Source organism: Takifugu rubripes, chromosome 8, assembly GCF_901000725.2.
Source record: "Takifugu rubripes chromosome 8, fTakRub1.2, whole genome shotgun sequence".
Lineage (NCBI taxonomy): Eukaryota > Metazoa > Chordata > Actinopteri > Tetraodontiformes > Tetraodontidae > Takifugu > Takifugu rubripes.
The window spans coordinates 7,047,001-7,064,316 of record NC_042292.1 but is presented as its reverse complement, the minus strand read 5'-3'; the positions used below and the strand labels follow the sequence as shown (position 1 = coordinate 7,064,316).

Here is a 17,316-nt window from a genome sequence, read left to right as displayed (position 1 = left end):
GGTTTCGGCGTTTTATGAACTGTTTTTTGTTTATTTTTAATGCTCTGGAGAAACAATGTACGTTTCAGTTTAAAAACGGAAGTGTTTATTTCGCTCAGGTTATTGTTAAATGTTAGTGCAATGTCTGCCGCTTTTTCCTGCTGTCTTTCATTAGTTTGATGTTGGATAGCAAAGGTTATTGGTCCTGGCAGGCCATATTTGAATTTCCAGACAGCATCAGTTTGGAACATTTTCTCAACAGAACAATTACGTTCGGCACTCCCCAGGGCTCTATTTGTGGCCCTCTATTATTTATTCCTGCTAAGGTTCTTCACAGCATCATCATGGTTTCATCGACACTCAGGGAACTCATTAGACATTTTATATAATTACTCCGTAATAACTCTCAGTGATTGCAACTCCTTGATGACCAGTCATTTTTTAATGCGAAGCAAACATAAATTGAGCCCTCTTGTTTATACTGGAAATAATCTTTCAGTGTTTTTCCATGAACAACCACAAATTTTATGACTTGAGTGCACCTTTTCATTTGACTAATGTTTGCAAACCTTTCAACAATTGAGGTATTACACCTGAAGAGTTTATGGCTTAGCTGTAAGTTGTAAAGCTCTGGGTGGCTTTTCAATACGAAGCGAAACATTTTGTTTTTTGAACTTATCAAATTCAGCAAATTGTAAAAACGTATTTCTTTTAAAACCAAAATTTTTATTCAGCGTGTTCACAGCCTCAGCTTTTCACTATGTGTTTTGATCAGCTGTGGCCGTTTTTTGGTTGTGTGCGTGGTGTGTGCGGCCGTGTTGCCCTGAAGCAGCGGTCGTCTTACAGTGCAATTATTCACTTAGTGCAATGGCAGGCGGCTGCAGCTCTGTTGACTCTGAGCCTTTGGGTTGCTGGCTACAACAGCAGATGGACCGCAGTTGACACTGGCCCACACAGCCACATTCCACCCTGGGAGAAGAAATGGAAGAGTAAAAGCAAACGGCGTCAGATGTGAACAGGGAGATAAACTGATACGTCAACGTTGCCTTAAAGTAAATCCACCAAATGTCTTCGTGACATTACAGAACTGAAAAAGAAATAAGCATGGATGACATGGAGCAAGACTGTCTCTAGTGTGTCAGCAACACGTTTCACTTCTGTAAAAGCTGACGTTTGTCCACAGCAGGCGAGAAAAGAAGGAACATGTGCCACCCTGGTGTTTGCCCACAGCCGTGACGTGCTTTGTGGGGTTTACTTATGGTAATGCAGCTCAGGAGAGGTTAGAGGCGCTTTTATATCACCGCCAGGCCATAAAGTAGAGGACTGAAACCCAGCAACGGTCAAAGAAGCAACAACACCCCTCTGTACATCTCTCATTCTCCTTCAAATCTCCATCTAATCCTACAATTTAGGCAATATAAACATAGCCTCACAGGTGTATTCTGAATGATTCCACCAAATGCACTAAGGCACTGTGAAAATTAAATAGAAAACTGAAATTAAACCATATATAATTTACTGTACTTCTGAAAGGGTTTAACTTTTAGACAACTGCCATGATGAAATATTCGTTAAAAAAATGTGACACGGATGGCCAGAAGTTCACCATTATGGAAGCCAACATCAGCTTTAGGCAGGTAGAGTTTGTTGTTTGATTAAGTACCGAAGAAGTAAAGTGGATGTACGTAACAAGATAGACATAGAAACTGTTGTGGTTTTAGTTGAATTTCTGGAGAGGAGCAGGCCAGGCCGGTCCATGGTTTTCCGCTTCAGACCTTAAAGCACATCGTAGATGCAGGTTGTGACTGCAGCTCTACTGGAAACACAACAATGCATCTGTCAGATGTCTCCACCTTTCACTCTGAGACTCATGTTAACAGAGCAACAGTCAGCCATCTGTGTCTTGATCTCATGTAGAGTTGTGAATTGCTGCCTCCTGTTACACCAGGGAACTGAAGCGCTCTTTTTTTTTTCTTTTTTTTTTAGCTTTACGGCTGCATTCTGCAGGACTTGTTTATGGGATTTAATTATCATTATAATTCTACTTCTTAGTCAGAGAAAATGGATTGGCAAATGCAGACAGTATAATTGTTGTATCACAGTTGTCAAAAGTTCAGGTGTAAAGAGATAAAAGTCCTGACCAAAGTCATCGTTGACCTTTCTGCTGGTTGCTGTGGCAACAGTTATGGAGGCATGTATGGTTTGTGACATCAAATAGTAAGAGGGAAGAAAAAGATCAGTGGACATGTACGTTATTGTTTGAGCTCATGCTTCCCACACTCTGGGTGAACTAAAGTTTTGATCTAATCGACCGCCTTCAGTTGGATGTGTGCGGATAGAGAATCTAAATAGAGTGGAATTTGATTTCCCTCCACCTCTGAAATTGCTTCAGTCTGGTTCCAACCTACCAAACATCAAATTAATTGACAGGTAAACTCAAAAGCCTTGATTAGAAACACACTTGGTGTGAGTCCATCTGGACGGAGCCTTCACTCCCACTTTGTGCTGCTGTACCTTCACACTTCAAAGTTCACACTTCGCTCTTCCTTGCACTTTTTGTGTCACTAAATGAGTTCCTCCAGCCTGCTTGCTTCTCTGTATAAGAAATATAGTAGCATATTAATCCAGTTATGTCATAATCAGGGATAGTGATGTCCCACATTGGCTTTGACCCTCTGCGGATTATTAAAAATTGGATAATGAATCGTGAAATTATACAGGGTCACTGATTGGCATGGCAGAGTAAACTGAACATTAGCCTCAGTGCCAGGAGCCAAGGTGACATGCTGTTCTTCTCTCCCTGTCTCTATTCACAAGTCTGTGACAGTGTACACAGAAAGTCCTTTAGGCAATCAGTGATGACCCCCAAATTGAATCTAATTGCGTTTTCGCAGCTTTCATGTCGTTGGGAAAATGGATCAGAATTTGGCATGATCAACATCATTTGAAAGGAAGGGTGTGTGTGTGTGGCGGGGGTTGTAGACAATGTGTTGAAGTAATGACCACAATGGGTGGTTTTCTGAAGCTTTGGACCCGGGGAGGATAGGGCAGGCCCCCGAGAGGAGCTTAGACAAATTATTTGGTAGTTTTTGACCCTGACATGTCCATATGGTCTTCTTTTACGCCTTCCTGATTCCTGTGTTAATCCTCCAAAGGCACAGTGGAAGTAGAACATTGTAATGTATCAGTTGGAAATTCTCTTTTTCATCCTCTTTGGAATCTGCGTCCAGTGGTAGAAGTTATTGAGTCGAATTTTCAACCCAGAGAAATTAGGTAACGCTTGACAGAAGAAGGAGGTCTGGAATCACATTCAAGCTACCTTGTGGCCAAATCATACAAGTCGGACTCGCTTGACAAACATCTAGTTATCTGTACACTCATGTGAAGTCCAGGTCATAAATAATTTGGATCTTCTCACCAAACAAGTAGCTCTGACAGATCAATACGTAGAAACTCAAGCCCTTGACACTGGAGCTCTGGTAAGTGCCCAAGAGCTGATGCAGTTTATACATTGGGAGGAGTTGGAAAGAAATAAACTGTTAAATTGTTGGTATTTATGTTGATTGAAATTAGGGATACGGCAGTTTCTTTTTTCTTTTTTTGCAGTTTCCTCTCAAAAACTAAATGTAAAACATTGTTAAAAATAAGCTCAAGTAAACTATTTACATAAAAAAAAAACATTTGAAAATTTTGGGAGTCCAGGAGTAAATAGATTTTTGGTCTGTTTAGGAACTCCATGACTGAAGTACTGTAGATAACAAGGGAAGTAGTGTTTACACGGGTTCTTCTGTCTTCTGTCCAGCCTCAGAACCCAACCTGAAGCTCCGCTCCAGGCTGAAGCAGAAGGTGAGCGAGCGGAGGAGCAGTCCGCTGCTTCGTCGTCGAGACAGCCCCATCACTACCGCTAAGAAGCGCTCCCTTGATATGGCAGGTGGGTGATCCGCAGACCCTCTGTGTTCAGGCCGTTCTATTTTTGACTGAGTCTTTGTATTCCTTAAGTACGTGTTTGATTTGTGTGGCTCAGACTCTGCATGTAGCAGCGCCCCCGGCTCTGGCCCAAGCTCCCCGAATAACAGCTCCAACAATATCCCCAGTGAGAATGGCGTCACGGTGTCAGTCTCCAACAACAGCGAGGTAAATCTCCACGCAAGACATCAGGGAAAATTCTCACCTGCTCGCTGGAGCCCCTACTATGCAAATTAGCACCTACACGATGAGCCATTTTTTTTAAGTTAAGTGGGTTTTGTGTGGGCTACAGGTGCTACTCAGCTATTAAATGTAGTATACACAGAGATGCTTGGCTGAAGGGTCTGTAGCTGAAGGAGACAGCCAAGGAGCAGGCAAAATGCTATTTCTAGCAGCTATTAAAGGCTCTCAGGTAGAGCAGATGAGCATAGTGGCATTGACAATTGTGTTGCACTATTGCGGTTCAGATGAACTCACACGCCAGCAGTGGACATCTCCCACCTCAGCTTTTTCTCCTCCATATGATGGTATGAAGCCCTAATAAATCATTCAAATGTCTCTCCCAGGTTTCCCTGGCCCAGAGGATGTGCGGTGGTGCTGAGCGGGGCTCCGTGAACCAGCTGTCCCTCTACACCTCACCATCCTTACCCAACATCACCTTGGGGCTGCCCGCCACGGCTACGGCCACCGCTGCTTCCAACGTAAGGAGAACAACTGCTGCGCTTGAAAGAGTCTCTTCAACCGTGGGTGGTGTCAACACTTTTATCCATTATCCCGCTCCTCTCCAGGTGACCTCAGCCCAGCCAGATGGGGGCCTGCAGCCAGCGCTCTCCCTCAGCCCTCCGTTTCTCTCCGGTGGCCATTTGACTCCCTACCTGGCCGAGGCAGGGGCAGGAACAGGCGGGCACGCCGCTCACAGCCCGCTGCTTCAACACATGGTGCTCATGGAGCAAAGCCCAGCACAGAGCCCCCTGGTGACAGGTAAGAGTTAAAGCGACACGAATAATACTTCTTCAATTAGTGGAAGCAGCTTTGGTGCAGCTAATGAGGAGTACACTGCAAATGTTCCTCTGACTAAAGGTATTGTTAAGAATTCCGCAACCATGTGTGTCTTTGGTACACTGCGTCTGCCCTCGCATTCAAAGACGTCCATTCATTTGTCCAAACTAATGAGCTCTTTTCATATGTCAGCAAAGACTATGAGACTATGACATGGTTGCATTGTGCACCTCTTCCCATTCACCGTAAGCAGCTACTATTTTGAGACTGAATGGGGTCATGACGCACATGCGTGCGTATGTCAACACATTGAAAGATATACAGGCGAGGTCTGAACGCACCCACACGCAGGCCACTTGTAGAAAATGAACCTCTTGTCTCTAAAAATGAGAAGTTATCCTCACTTTTCTGCAGATAGCTTGCATGTTCCCAGGCTGGAGAGGCTCTAAACACAGCACAGATGGTTGTCTCACAAGTGCATCTGCTCAGTAAAGTCCTGCACCAGTAACATTGAAATTGTACATATTTATTCATTTTACAGTCTTGTTAAAAAAAAAATCCCTTGAGGCAAAAATAGCCATCTAACGACGACTGGTGTAGTCACATTTCAACCTGTAGAGTTTCTGCTATCGGTGCGCATGTATCTGTGATCCCATCCTCAAAAGTTGTCAATAGGAAAATAATCATCAGTTCGTCACATTGCATTCTTCTGTTCTTCCTTCCGTTTTCATTTTCTTCTTTGGGCAAACAGTCCACCTTTCTGCATCACTGCTCACAGCAACAACTCCATCCTGTCTTAGAATTCAAGACGTATCATATCTCAATAAATGTAACAGATATCATGTTTCTTCTCTAAAGTCTTCCTGGTTTTTCTCTGCAGGCGTCAGCGGTCTGACGATGTCTCCGGCAGCGTCCATGGCCAAGCTGCAGCGGCAGCACCGGCCCCTCGGGCGAACCCAGTCGGCCCCTCTGCCACAGGGGAGCGCGGCCCAGGCCCACGCCCAGGCCCTGGCCCTGCAGCAGCTGGTGGTCCAGCAGCAGCACCAGCAGTTCCTGGAGAAGCACAAACAGCAGTTCCAGCAGCAGCAGCTCCACCTCAACAAGGTGCGATGTGAAACAGACTTTTCTCTCCAGCAACTCTTGGGTTGGATTCTGCTGGCACAGGCCACAAATCAGAAATCACGCTCAAATAAAGGAGTGATTAATTAGTGTTTTAAGTGCACGTGGGCCTGTGCTGGAGCTGGAGTGCAACTATCTGTGTAGGCAGAGATGCAAATCCCACAATTTTAGCGTGACCTTTTTCCTCTGTTGTATTTCTCTTGGTGAGTAGGTGGCAGGTGTGGGTTAGCGTCTATAGCTGCGTGTGTAACTGTTTGTAGCTCTGCGAGTGCGACTGTGACCGAGACAGTTGCTACGGACCGCGAGGTGATTGTGTCGCCATGGCAACAGAGCGGAAGCTCGAGCCTTTTATGGTCAAGAAGGAAGCAAGCAGCCACTGCTGCTTTTCCCAGTATAGCAGAGTACTCACTGCAGGAGAGGTGGGTGGATGAAACAAGGGATTTCCTCTCCTCCCTCCCCCTCCTCCTCCACCACCACCACTGCCTCCTGCTAGCTCTCTCCCTCCATCTGTACGTTTCAGAGCTCTCCAGTGGCAGCATTTCACAAACACATCTCTAATGGCCTCTGGCATACCGAGGAGTTTTGTCAAAATGAATATCTCTCTTTCAAACACAGCTTTGTTGTGCCGCACAACACAATATAAGTTGTTATATATAAGAAGCGCTGTGCTTCCTTCCACATTGTTGGATTTGGAGCAGTTAATTATTTACTTAGCCGGTCCATCTGCATTTTGTATGAGATTTAGCTGCTTCTTTTCTAATGCTTTGTTAGTTCGAGGTGATCGAAGAAGAGATTTACTCATTTTTTTTATCCATAACTACCAGTTTCTTCAGGTCAGTAGCCATGATTTCTCCAGTTCCTGTCAATTTTTCCGCCGCACCATTTATAATGGCACTGGCTCCAAACTAGTGCAGGAACTGGACCTTTAAGCCTCAAACAGGGGCGTCCTTGAAAGAGATGGTAAATGAAGATATAGAATGAAGACTTTTCAAGTGTGTGAGTAGTCTGTACGCTCTGTTTCAGTCCTTTAAAAGACGGGAGACGGGTTGGTGGCCAGATGCCTCTACTGCCAAGGACTCTATCCTCCAGCCATATTAAATAGGCCATATAAACTGAGACATACTATCCTTTCCCATTTAGCTCTGAGCTGGAGACAATACCCAATTAGCTCTTGTCTGTCTGTTTCACTGCAGCTGTACATTAAGCGCTGCAGATCGTCGGCCGTCAGAGCTCCGAAGAAGCCAGAATAAGCTTATTGAGTGTAAAGTACATTGTCGCATGGGGGACCACATCTGGCACAATGTGCTACAGTGGCAGCCTTCACAGGTTCAGTTATTTCAAATCAGATTAAAGTTTATGTCATCATTTTAAGTAAGATTCAGCCAATAGTTTTTCCTTCCAAAACTGCCGATTTAACAGTTAATGATTTGCCGGGTGATGAAACAGACTGGCCTGATTCTGTAGAACAGCTCTGTGGCTGCAGAAACCTTCATCAGCAACCCCCTCCATGGGAGTCCGCTCAATTTGTTGCTGGGGGTTCACAAGATTTTATATATCTGCATCTCCGTTAAATCATTCAAAGCTTAAAGATGGTCAAAACAAATTGCATCTAATTAGGCTTTTCTTTTTTGGTGCTTTTGTAAATTTTATAATGGTTTTGGGGCGACCTTCCACACATTTCTGAGCCGCATCCTTTCCTCTTGATTCACTTTGCGGGTTTTTATCCAGTGTTTACTTCATGAGGGTGTTCAAAAGCGAGGAGAAGAAAAAAAAACAAGGTCTCTGGGAAAGTAGAGCACAATGACGGGGTCAAGGCAGGAGCTTGTTTGGATGTTTGTGTGACTGGATGTTTTGAATGGTTGTGAATGAGCTCTGACGTCAGCGCTCCGCCGGCACCGCCTTGCGGGGGGATCCCGGAGGGTGGCGGCTCTGAGAAACGCACACCTATGGGTCGAACGGTTGACACCTCGGTCCCCGTCTCAGTCACCCTGCGCCCTGCAGTGGCGCTCTCTTTTCATGTCTAATGTCAGTGAAAGTGAATGGATGGCTCAGGCCCCAGAACTAGTGCATCGAAAGCGGCCCAGCGGGGGGTATGGAATGCTTGACGACATTTTTCTCCCCCCTCGTCCATCCCGAGTACAGTAGACGGAACGACCAATCACATCCAATTAGACTGAAAAGGTTTGAAATGAGCGAGACACCAATCTGGCCGCGTAATCCAAATTAAGCTTGTTAAAAGAAGAATGCGCCAGTGAAAGGAGGAATTTGATTCAGACTGGAGAGAGGCTCGCATGTTAGATGGGATTTGTCACATCCTGCTGTTTCTTTGTGAAATAAATTTCACATTTGAGCATCATCATCGCTCTGTTTTTGTTTTTGGTGCTTTGTTTTTACCTCAGATGATTACAAAGCCCAGCGAGAGCCCTGTGGGGCGTCAGCACCAGAGCCACCCAGAAGAGACAGAGGAGGAGCTGCGGGAACACCAGGATGGCGGGGCCCTGCCGGCGGGGGTCACCATCAAGCAGGAGCCACCTGATCCCCAGGAGCTCCAGGAGGAGGTGCTGCACAGGGAGCGGGAGAGGCAGGCTGAGCAGCAGGAGCTGCTTTTCAGACAGGTATAAAAATAAAGAAAGAGTCCAGCTAAAGAACAAGTTGAATGAATCAATAAGAATTGATCTGGTGCTTCTTGAAGCCGATGTTGGACGTGTTCCTGGGAAACTCCCTGAGAAGAAAACTCAAAATAAACTGGCATTTCCAGGCTGGTGTTCCTTGGGCAAATCTAAGATTTAAGAAGATTTGTTTTGGGTGCCACCTTTAGACCATTAGTGGTAGCTGCAAGTCCTCCATCATGAATCGGGGTTCACCGTCTCAGCGTTGCTTCCACGTACTTGAAATTTAATGATGTTAGAAGTGCTTTTCTGTAGGATTCAATTCAGAATTCTTGCTCGTGTTTCAAGAGATTCTGAAGAAAAAGAAAATCGGAAGTGTGACATCACAGGCCAGGTTTGATTTTTCATTCGGTGTGTGAGCAGCAGGCCCTGTTGCTGGAGCAGCAACGGATCCATCAGCTGAGGAACTACCAGGCCTCCATGGAGGCTGCCGGCTTGTCGATCTCCTTCCCAGGACATCGCCCTCTCTCCAGAGCCCAGTCGTCTCCAGCCTCGGCCTCCTCCTTCCCGATCAGCGTTCCTGCCTCTGACCCTCCGACCAAACCTCACTTCACCACAGGTCACCAGATTTATGATTATTCTGTTTACAGTGAAACATTAGATCTTATTTAACTTGCATTTTGGTCCTGCGTCCTCGTCTGTATTGTGGCGGTACACCGTCAGGGCCCCCACTGCCCTATTGAACACGCAGCTCATTGATGATGCAGACTGTATAAAGGTCTACAGCACTGCTCGGCGCTGGCTAGAACCCAGCTGCAATACCTTCAGTGTGGACATATTTTAAATTGAAAAAGAAGCCTGATGCTTTTGTTTCAGGATTTTATTTTTGTCTGGCCGGTGATCAGAAATGCCCACACTGTTAAACTCAGGCAACTCCCTCTAATGGCTCCAGTTATTTGCTTTATAAGCCGAGTTCTTGTAAAAAAAAAAGCCAAGTAACAGCTTGGGTGGAATGTATCGCTTCTTCTTTTATTAATAACTTTACTGGCGGCCTACTTGAAGTCAGCGCTGCAACTGTGTATCGGCAAACTGTGTCGGATCGACATCGGCGAGACAGTGTTTATTTAGCATCGGGAGGGGGAGAAAAGCAACTGGATCGGGACCGGCCGATATTTAACATCATGGAAATGAAACCTGAATCTTGATAGTGTGCAGCGAGTCATTGTGTATTTCAGACGTCGTTTTCCACAGTGCGGTTGGCGTTTGTCTCTGTAGGGCTGGTGTATGACTCCCTCATGCAGAAGCACCAGTGTATGTGTGGAAACACCAACAATCACCCAGAACACGCAGGCCGGATCCAGAGCATTTGGTCCCGGCTGCAGGAGACCGGACTGAGAGCGCAGTGTGAGGTGTGTGAGATAACAACACGCGAGTGCGAACGTTGTGTAAAATTGTAAACTGCATGAGAGCGAGGCGTCTGTGTGTTTGTAGTGTATCCGTGGGAGAAAGGCCACGCTGGAAGAGCTGCAGACGGTTCACTCTGAAGCCCACGTTCTGCTCTATGGAACGAACCCTCTCCGACAGAAACTCGATTGTAGGCTAACCCACACATCACAGATTACTCCGATTGTTAATATGCCGAAGACTAATACTGTTTGTCTCCTGATTACCAGGTTCAATCACGCCGATGTTTGTACGGCTCCCGTGTGGCGGAATTGGGGTAAGTTACAAACATTTAGAGTGAACTCCAAAACAGCGTTTCCCCACTTTTTTACCGTAAAGAAGGAAAGGTCACAGAGGGGCTGGCAATCAACAGCTTAATAAATTTAAATGTGGACCAAAACTATGTTTGAATGTCATTTATATAGAGTTCTGATCATCCAATTGGGTGTGTTATTGGGAATTTTAAAAAATTTAATATGCACCAACATAATTGTGATAGCTAGCAAAGTTCAGTTTATCAAATCATGCTAACGAATGCTTAAGAACAAAAAACATGCAAAGTCATGAGGCCAATGCTCGCAGGACAAAGTTTTATTGAAGCTAACAGTCAGGTCTTTATGTTTGAATCAGCAATGTTGTCCACGATTTCACTTTATCTCATGAATTTAAGGCGAAAAATATGTTTTCTGTTCCTAGGTGGACAGTGACACCATTTGGAACGAGGTCCACTCCTCCAGTGCGGCTCGTCTCGCTGTGGGATCAGTGGTGGAATTGGTTTTCAAGGTGGCCACTCAGGAGCTGAAGGTAAGTAAACCTGCTGGAGTATTTTGGCCTAAATTATCCTCGTCAGTAGCGATCGATCACCGTGGTGGCCTTTCTGTGTCTTCAGAATGGTTTTGCTGTGGTCCGGCCTCCTGGACACCATGCAGAGGAAAGCACTCCGATGTAAGGCCTCCGTTTCCACATCTTTAATCTCAGGCTGGATTAAAGGATAATCTGGAGCAGGGAGGATCTTCTGGATGCTTCATGAGAATCCCACTGTTGTTGTTTTAGGGGTTTCTGCTACTTCAACTCCGTGGCCATCGCAGCCAAACTTCTGCAGCAGAGACTCAACATCAACAAGATCCTCATCGTGGACTGGGATGTTCACCATGGCAACGGGACCCAGCAAGCTTTCTATGATGACCCCAGTGTTCTTTACCTGTCCATTCATCGCTATGACGATGGTAACTTTTTCCCTGGAAGCGGCGCACCCGATGAGGTGAGTGCAGGTGACAGTTTGCCAGCGAGGACTTTTTAATGTGTTTATAATGTTTTGTGTATGTTAATTGTAATAAAGCTGCCATTAAATATTATCTTTAAGTAATGATTGATTAATTTGACTTCTCTTTAAAAGCAACAAAACAATGGCAGAGCACCTTTTAGTGTTGGAGACAAAAGTATAAATCTGTCCCGTCCCGGGCTCTCTGTAGGTTGGCAGCGGTCCTGGCGTCGGCTTCAACGTCAATGTGGCGTTCACTGGAGGCCTGGAGCCCCCCATGAGTGACGCAGAGTACCTGGCTGCCTTCAGGTATAGCTTTTCATTTGGGCAGCATAAGCTCGTTTCCACTGCAGGAACTTCTGAGTAATTTTAGGGGGCCGTGGTGCGTGTCTCCACTGCAGGAATCTCCCCCGAACGGCCAATTACAGGAACTTTACGTGGAACCCAGCCAAAGAGGAGCATTAGCTTAGCAGACACCGTGTCTCCTCTGGTTCATAGCATCATAGCCTCATAGTCTCACAGCTCTGTACATGAACACACAGCGATCATAAATTGTAACGTTACTGCAGTGGAGACACGACCATTGAGAGGAAAAGTTCCTGCCCCCAGTATTTACGAAGAACTCCCACAGTTGAAGCACAATAAATGAGAAAAATCAACTAAATCAAATCTTATTTTCAAAGCAGAAATTAAATTCCGACTAAAATGATAGATTATAGCTTCAAATGATTATAGGTTCTTTATCCGTGTCATGTTTTGGCTTCACTCTCAGGTCGGTGGTGATGCCAATAGCCAATGAATTTGCCCCGGACATTGTGTTGGTCTCGTCTGGCTTCGACGCTGTGGAAGGACACCCTCCACCACTCGGCGGCTACACTCTGACAGCCAAGTGTGAGTACAAGAATGTGAAATAGGCAGTTCGATTGAAATACTGCCCTAACAGGAACTCGGGCCCCCTCTCACAGGTTTCGGCTATCTGACAAGGCAGCTAATGACGCTCGCCGGAGGCCGATTGGTCTTGGCTCTGGAGGGTGGTCATGACCTTACCGCCATCTGTGACGCCTCTGAGGCCTGCTTGGCTGCACTGCTAGGCCAGGAGGTACAGAGGTCTCACACACACACACACACACACACACACCCAGAGTCCCTTCTGTTGGTTATGATAAAAATTTGATTGAGTGTTTGGGTTCTCAGTGCTTCTCAAATGCCTGTGGATTTGCAAATTTCCATAAGTTTCAAGAGGGTTCTAAAAAAGTGAACAAAGAAAAATGTATATGGTGACAAGTGTGCATAAATTCATTGTTTCCGAAGCAAATACTTTCATATTTTGCTTTTTAGTTTCCCCAAATTTCTGACTTTATTATTATTTCATATTATACCGAATAAATTAATTTCCAACAAATTTAAAAGTGTTTTGGAAAATACAATTGTTACAAACAATTGGTCCAAATTTGCTGTTATATTTCTCTCTCTGTATTCCTCCTCCCCGTGTGGTTGTTTGTGTGTGTGTGTGTGTGTGTGTGTGTGTGTGTGTGTGTGTGTGTGTGTGTTCGTCCATTCATGTTTGTCACATGCAGCTGGACCCATTGCCAAAGTCCGTCCTTGAGCAGAGGCCCAATGTAAATGCTGTTCGTTCCTTGGAGAAAGTTTTAGAAATTCACAGTGAGTTCTTTCTCTCACACACACACAAATACACACAGACACACACACACTTATTCTGTGAAGGACCCCAAACTGTTGTTAAATACTATTTTTGAAAAGTAACAGGTCATTTTATAACTGGTTTTCCTCCTCAGGTAAATACTGGCGCTCAGTCCAACGCTACTCTCTGCATCTGGGTCTGTCTCTGCTGGAGGCCAAGCGTGGGGACTCGGAGGAGGCCGAGGCTGTCAGCGCAATGGCCTCCCTCTCTGTGGCTAACACCAACGCCATGGACCAAAGGTGAAACACCCAAAATGTCCACTCAGCTCCAATCCATAACTGTCCCATACTTTCTTTCACTGTACGCCCATCCTCACATTGTGTGACAGATTTTATCTTCCTGACAAACATGTCAGCCTCAGTATCCTACATATCAACATTACTGTAACAGCTTAGGTAATTTTCATTGTTTGAAGAAAATGTTACGACCTTATGCAACACCGCCGCCTAGTGGTTACTGTTGATTTCAGAAAATGTGAAATAATTTCAAGATGTTAGGTATATTATCATGATAATGCAGATATTAAAATATGGATTCTTAAATGGATAGATTTATTTCAGTTCTGAATAAAACATTTTAAAAAAAATGGAGATAAAACTTCACAGCTAGAGAATGTAAAATTACAAGGACATAGAAGAATGCTACGACTTTAGTGTGCACAGTGTTTTTGATCAAATTCAAACCTGTGTTTTTTGGTCCAGCAGGTCTGAGGAGGAACCAATGGAAGAGGAGGAACCACTGTAATGGAGGGAAATATGGGGTGTTGTGCTGTTACCATTGAACCTCTCCGGAGGGTGCCTCTTTGAGAGTCTCGACCGAGCCCTTCATTTAGTCCCGCCCTGATCCCGCGATTGACGGCCCCTTAACCAAACACGAGGGAGGAGGGGGCGGGCTCAGCCGCAGAGTAGGGAGCCAATCAAGAGACGGAGGACTGAATTGAAACTCTTTTTGTTCATTTTAACCTTGGTGCTCACTCAAAGACTTTTTTCTGTCAATTGTCACATGACTCGACGTTAGCCCGATGCGGGCTAACCACGTGACCAAGACAGTGGCGAGCATTGCCACAGTGAAGGTGCAGGACCAGGCGGTTCTTTCTGACCACGTTCACTATGGCCACCAGGGGGCAGCAGACGCTGCGGAACGCAGCGCCGTAAAGGGGGCGGGGTCTTTTCTCTTTTCTCAACTGGCCGACCCAATGACGTGGGCATTGCTACAGCTGGGATACTGTTGTATGAATTCACTGTGGACTAAAGTCGACCGAAGTTTGATCAGGCCTCTTTTTTTTCTTTTTTTTTTTCGCAAAAAAAAAAAAAAAAAAAGCAAGACTGACGCCTTGTTGAAATAGGTTGGCGAGTGAGGAGTGCCTTGGTGAGGGAGACGGGGGATAAATTTCATGATTGTTCAGGAAAAAGATTGCCTTAATTCGAAACTTTTTTTTTTTCCGGCTGTGGACTTCGGCATGATGGAATAGAGACGGAAGATTTTTTTTTTTTCAGAATAACACAAAATAAAGCAGCATGTTTACTATGAACGTGGCAGCGGTCACGACCATCGCGGCCTCTCTGAAAGAGTTACTTTACTTTTTTTGGATGGATCTATTTTTTAGTAAAAAAAAAAAAAAAAGAAGAAAATAAGAAGAAAATCATAAAGGCGGTTGCCAGCTTCAATCGAAAAAAACCCGGCGCAAACATGGAGAACATGAAAGAAAGTGATTGAAAACCCACGATCAAGGTTAAGCCTTTGATGTAGCTTCCCTTTAACTGAGGCTTGGTTATTCCACGAAGCACGCGGCTCAGCAGAGACCAGGATTGGAATTGGTGGGTTTTTGTTTTTTTTGTTTTGTTTTTGCAGGAATATTGAATGTTATCCAAAAGAGATAGCCAACCGTGCAAAGCCAAAGCATGAGCCCATGTATACAGCAGAGGATTTACTCCACCAGGCGGTTACTCAACAAACACTTCCTGTTCTAGTTCGATGTTTACTCGATCTCTTCAGCATTTTTGGCCGATCGGCCTCCCGCATTTCGCCGGTTGGCAGCTACCCTCTTCTGCTAGCGCAAGCTAAGCACTCATCATGTATAATGAAGTGAACATACTTTGCGAGGCGGTCATGGAGCATTGCCCATCTATATCTAGGTGTTTGACCCCCGATACAGAGTTGCTGGTTTGAAATATTTGTCCGCATTTCATTTCTACCGTTTTTGTTTTTACTGCGTAAGATTATTTTTCTATCTTTTTTCATCCATAGACTTTTGTTCCGTGTTTTTATCCGTTTTCTGGATAGTTTATAGGGCTGCAACTCATATACATGCGTAACACTTTTGTCGATTCTTGTTCGGAACTCTTGTATTTATCAAAAATGACAAGCACTCCTTTCTTTCTTTCTTTCTTTCTTTCTTTCTTTCTTTCTTGGGCTTTCTCGGCCTCTCATCAATCATGTATTTATAACATGCACTGTTTATAGGAGATTTGTATATGGAAAATTTATAAATGTACTCCAGCTGATGACAGCTATTATATCATGAGCGACAGTACGACGTGCGATATCACTTCATGAACTTTTTGAAAAAAAGGAGAAAGCGGCGTTTTCATCGCCTCATCGTCTGCACTGTTTTTGCCCTGAAGACGCATTACGGCACTGAAGTTTCCCCCCTCGGAGTCAAACATTCCATCACTTTGTCGAGGCAGATTCCTCACTTTCTTGGCTGAATCGCACTCCGGACTGTGGCCGGGCATCCAAACTAGAGGTGGGGGTTGTGGGCATTGTTTTGGAACGCTTCAAAGAAATTGAATCGCAATCCATTCGACCTTTCACCCAGCAGCTGCTTCTCCTGATTGAAAAACCCCAGTCACCTTTAAGTTGACACCTTTTATTTTTCCACGTCTAGCCTAACATTCCACTCGTTAGTCGTTTGATTTGACTATTAGAACTGTCCGCTCAACTTTATCTCTGCATGGTTTGTGAGTCAGCATGCCTGCTTGTCTATGTAACAGAAAAATGTATTTGCACAATAGAAGAACACTGGAGGACTAAAAAAAAAAAAGGAAACCTCCCGCGGTATCTCATGAGAGCACCAGGCAGGACTTTTTTTCTTTTTTTAAATCTTTTTTTCCACCATCTCTGGTGCGCATACGACTCAAGAGACTTTGTCCCAAAAAATCCAGAGTCCACTCATTTGATATTGTTCCTATTGACTATTGTTTCCGATAAGTGATTTTTAACTTGACTCAGCATTTACAACGCGTGTGGACAGTGCTAAAGAGAAACCTGCTCTGCCAAGTTGCTCCATTTACACCTTGAAAAGGAAGACTTTTCCAAAGAATGTTCCTCTGTCGAAGATCTTCAAACGGGCGCAGATATCAGATATCGGTTTGGAGAAACAAAAGGGCATCGTTGTTTTGATTGTCACACTCACCTCGGCCAGTTCTTATATATACGATATATAAAACCACTGTGGCTCAAGAGCAATTCTCGGTTTACATGTAAATGGATTTTAAAAGTTATTTTTTGTTTATTGTTTGTCTCTATTGAAGAAAAATCATGTTTGGGACCTACGCTTTGGACATTTCATCTCTGACATCATCTTTAAAATATATTTCTGAAAAATAGAGCAATCTGTTGTGTTTTTGTCTCTTTTTAGGTGTTTGCATGATTGTCAGGATTGAATTTGGTGGGTTTTCCAGCCTTATCCAGGTCGGAAGCCCTCCTGGAACGGTCAGTTCTCTGCCAACTGCTGTGCCTTATCAGTACTCAAAGTCCACGTCCATACGGCTCGGCAGACATTGGTCAATTCCTCATTGTTTAGAAAGATGGGGCGGCTGAATTTTACAGGATATTACCAACTTTGTGCATCGGAAAGAAGTAGCTGACGGGCTGCAGGCACGTGATGGCAGCAATTAGAGGGAGCACGTCACCACCCCTCAACATGACGGAACACGCAACAGGCGTGAAGCCTCAGCTGACTCCCCTGAGTAGAAAATCTAATTTCAACAACCAAAATCACAAGTGTGCCTGATGGATTTACTCAAAGTCCAAATCAGCAGCTATCAGGTGACCCCAGACTTAAATGGAAAAGTTCTACACATTGAAAAGACAAGTATTTGCATCAGGCAGTTGAAATGATGTAGATGGGATGGAAGAACAATGACATCAATATCAGTGTAAAAAAATCTATATTTTTAGTTTTGTGAACATGTTTAAAAATAGAACAACCTTCATGTATAGGAAAAAAAGGTTTA

General features: G+C 44.6%; 1 protein-coding gene across 6 annotated transcripts in view; it reads left to right on the top strand.

The window, feature by feature from the left end:
- The window catches only part of LOC101077704 (histone deacetylase 4-like), a 40,728-nt gene extending 24,036 nt beyond the window's left edge, over positions 1–16,692 (top strand). For 5 of the 6 annotated variants that reach the window (XM_029839829.1, XM_011606256.2, XM_029839827.1 and 2 more), the window contains 19 exons: positions 3,782–3,910; positions 4,004–4,113; positions 4,512–4,646; positions 4,734–4,926; positions 5,825–6,048; positions 8,463–8,678; positions 9,096–9,291; positions 9,948–10,081; positions 10,164–10,266; positions 10,346–10,392; positions 10,812–10,919; positions 11,005–11,060; positions 11,169–11,376; positions 11,588–11,685; positions 12,149–12,267; positions 12,342–12,475; positions 12,954–13,038; positions 13,173–13,317; positions 13,780–16,692. In XM_029839829.1, coding sequence (XP_029695689.1) covers positions 3,782–3,910; positions 4,004–4,113; positions 4,512–4,646; positions 4,734–4,926; positions 5,825–6,048; positions 8,463–8,678; positions 9,096–9,291; positions 9,948–10,081; positions 10,164–10,266; positions 10,346–10,392; positions 10,812–10,919; positions 11,005–11,060; positions 11,169–11,376; positions 11,588–11,685; positions 12,149–12,267; positions 12,342–12,475; positions 12,954–13,038; positions 13,173–13,317; positions 13,780–13,822 — 2,483 coding nt within the window. In that variant the 3' untranslated portion in view covers positions 13,823–16,692. The remainder of the gene's footprint in view (positions 1–3,781; positions 3,911–4,003; positions 4,114–4,511; positions 4,647–4,733; positions 4,927–5,824; positions 6,049–8,462; positions 8,679–9,095; positions 9,292–9,947; positions 10,082–10,163; positions 10,267–10,345; positions 10,393–10,811; positions 10,920–11,004; positions 11,061–11,168; positions 11,377–11,587; positions 11,686–12,148; positions 12,268–12,341; positions 12,476–12,953; positions 13,039–13,172; positions 13,318–13,779) is intronic. The other variant, XM_029839830.1, reaches the window with a different exon arrangement.
- The last annotated feature ends 624 nt before the right edge of the window (positions 16,693–17,316 follow it).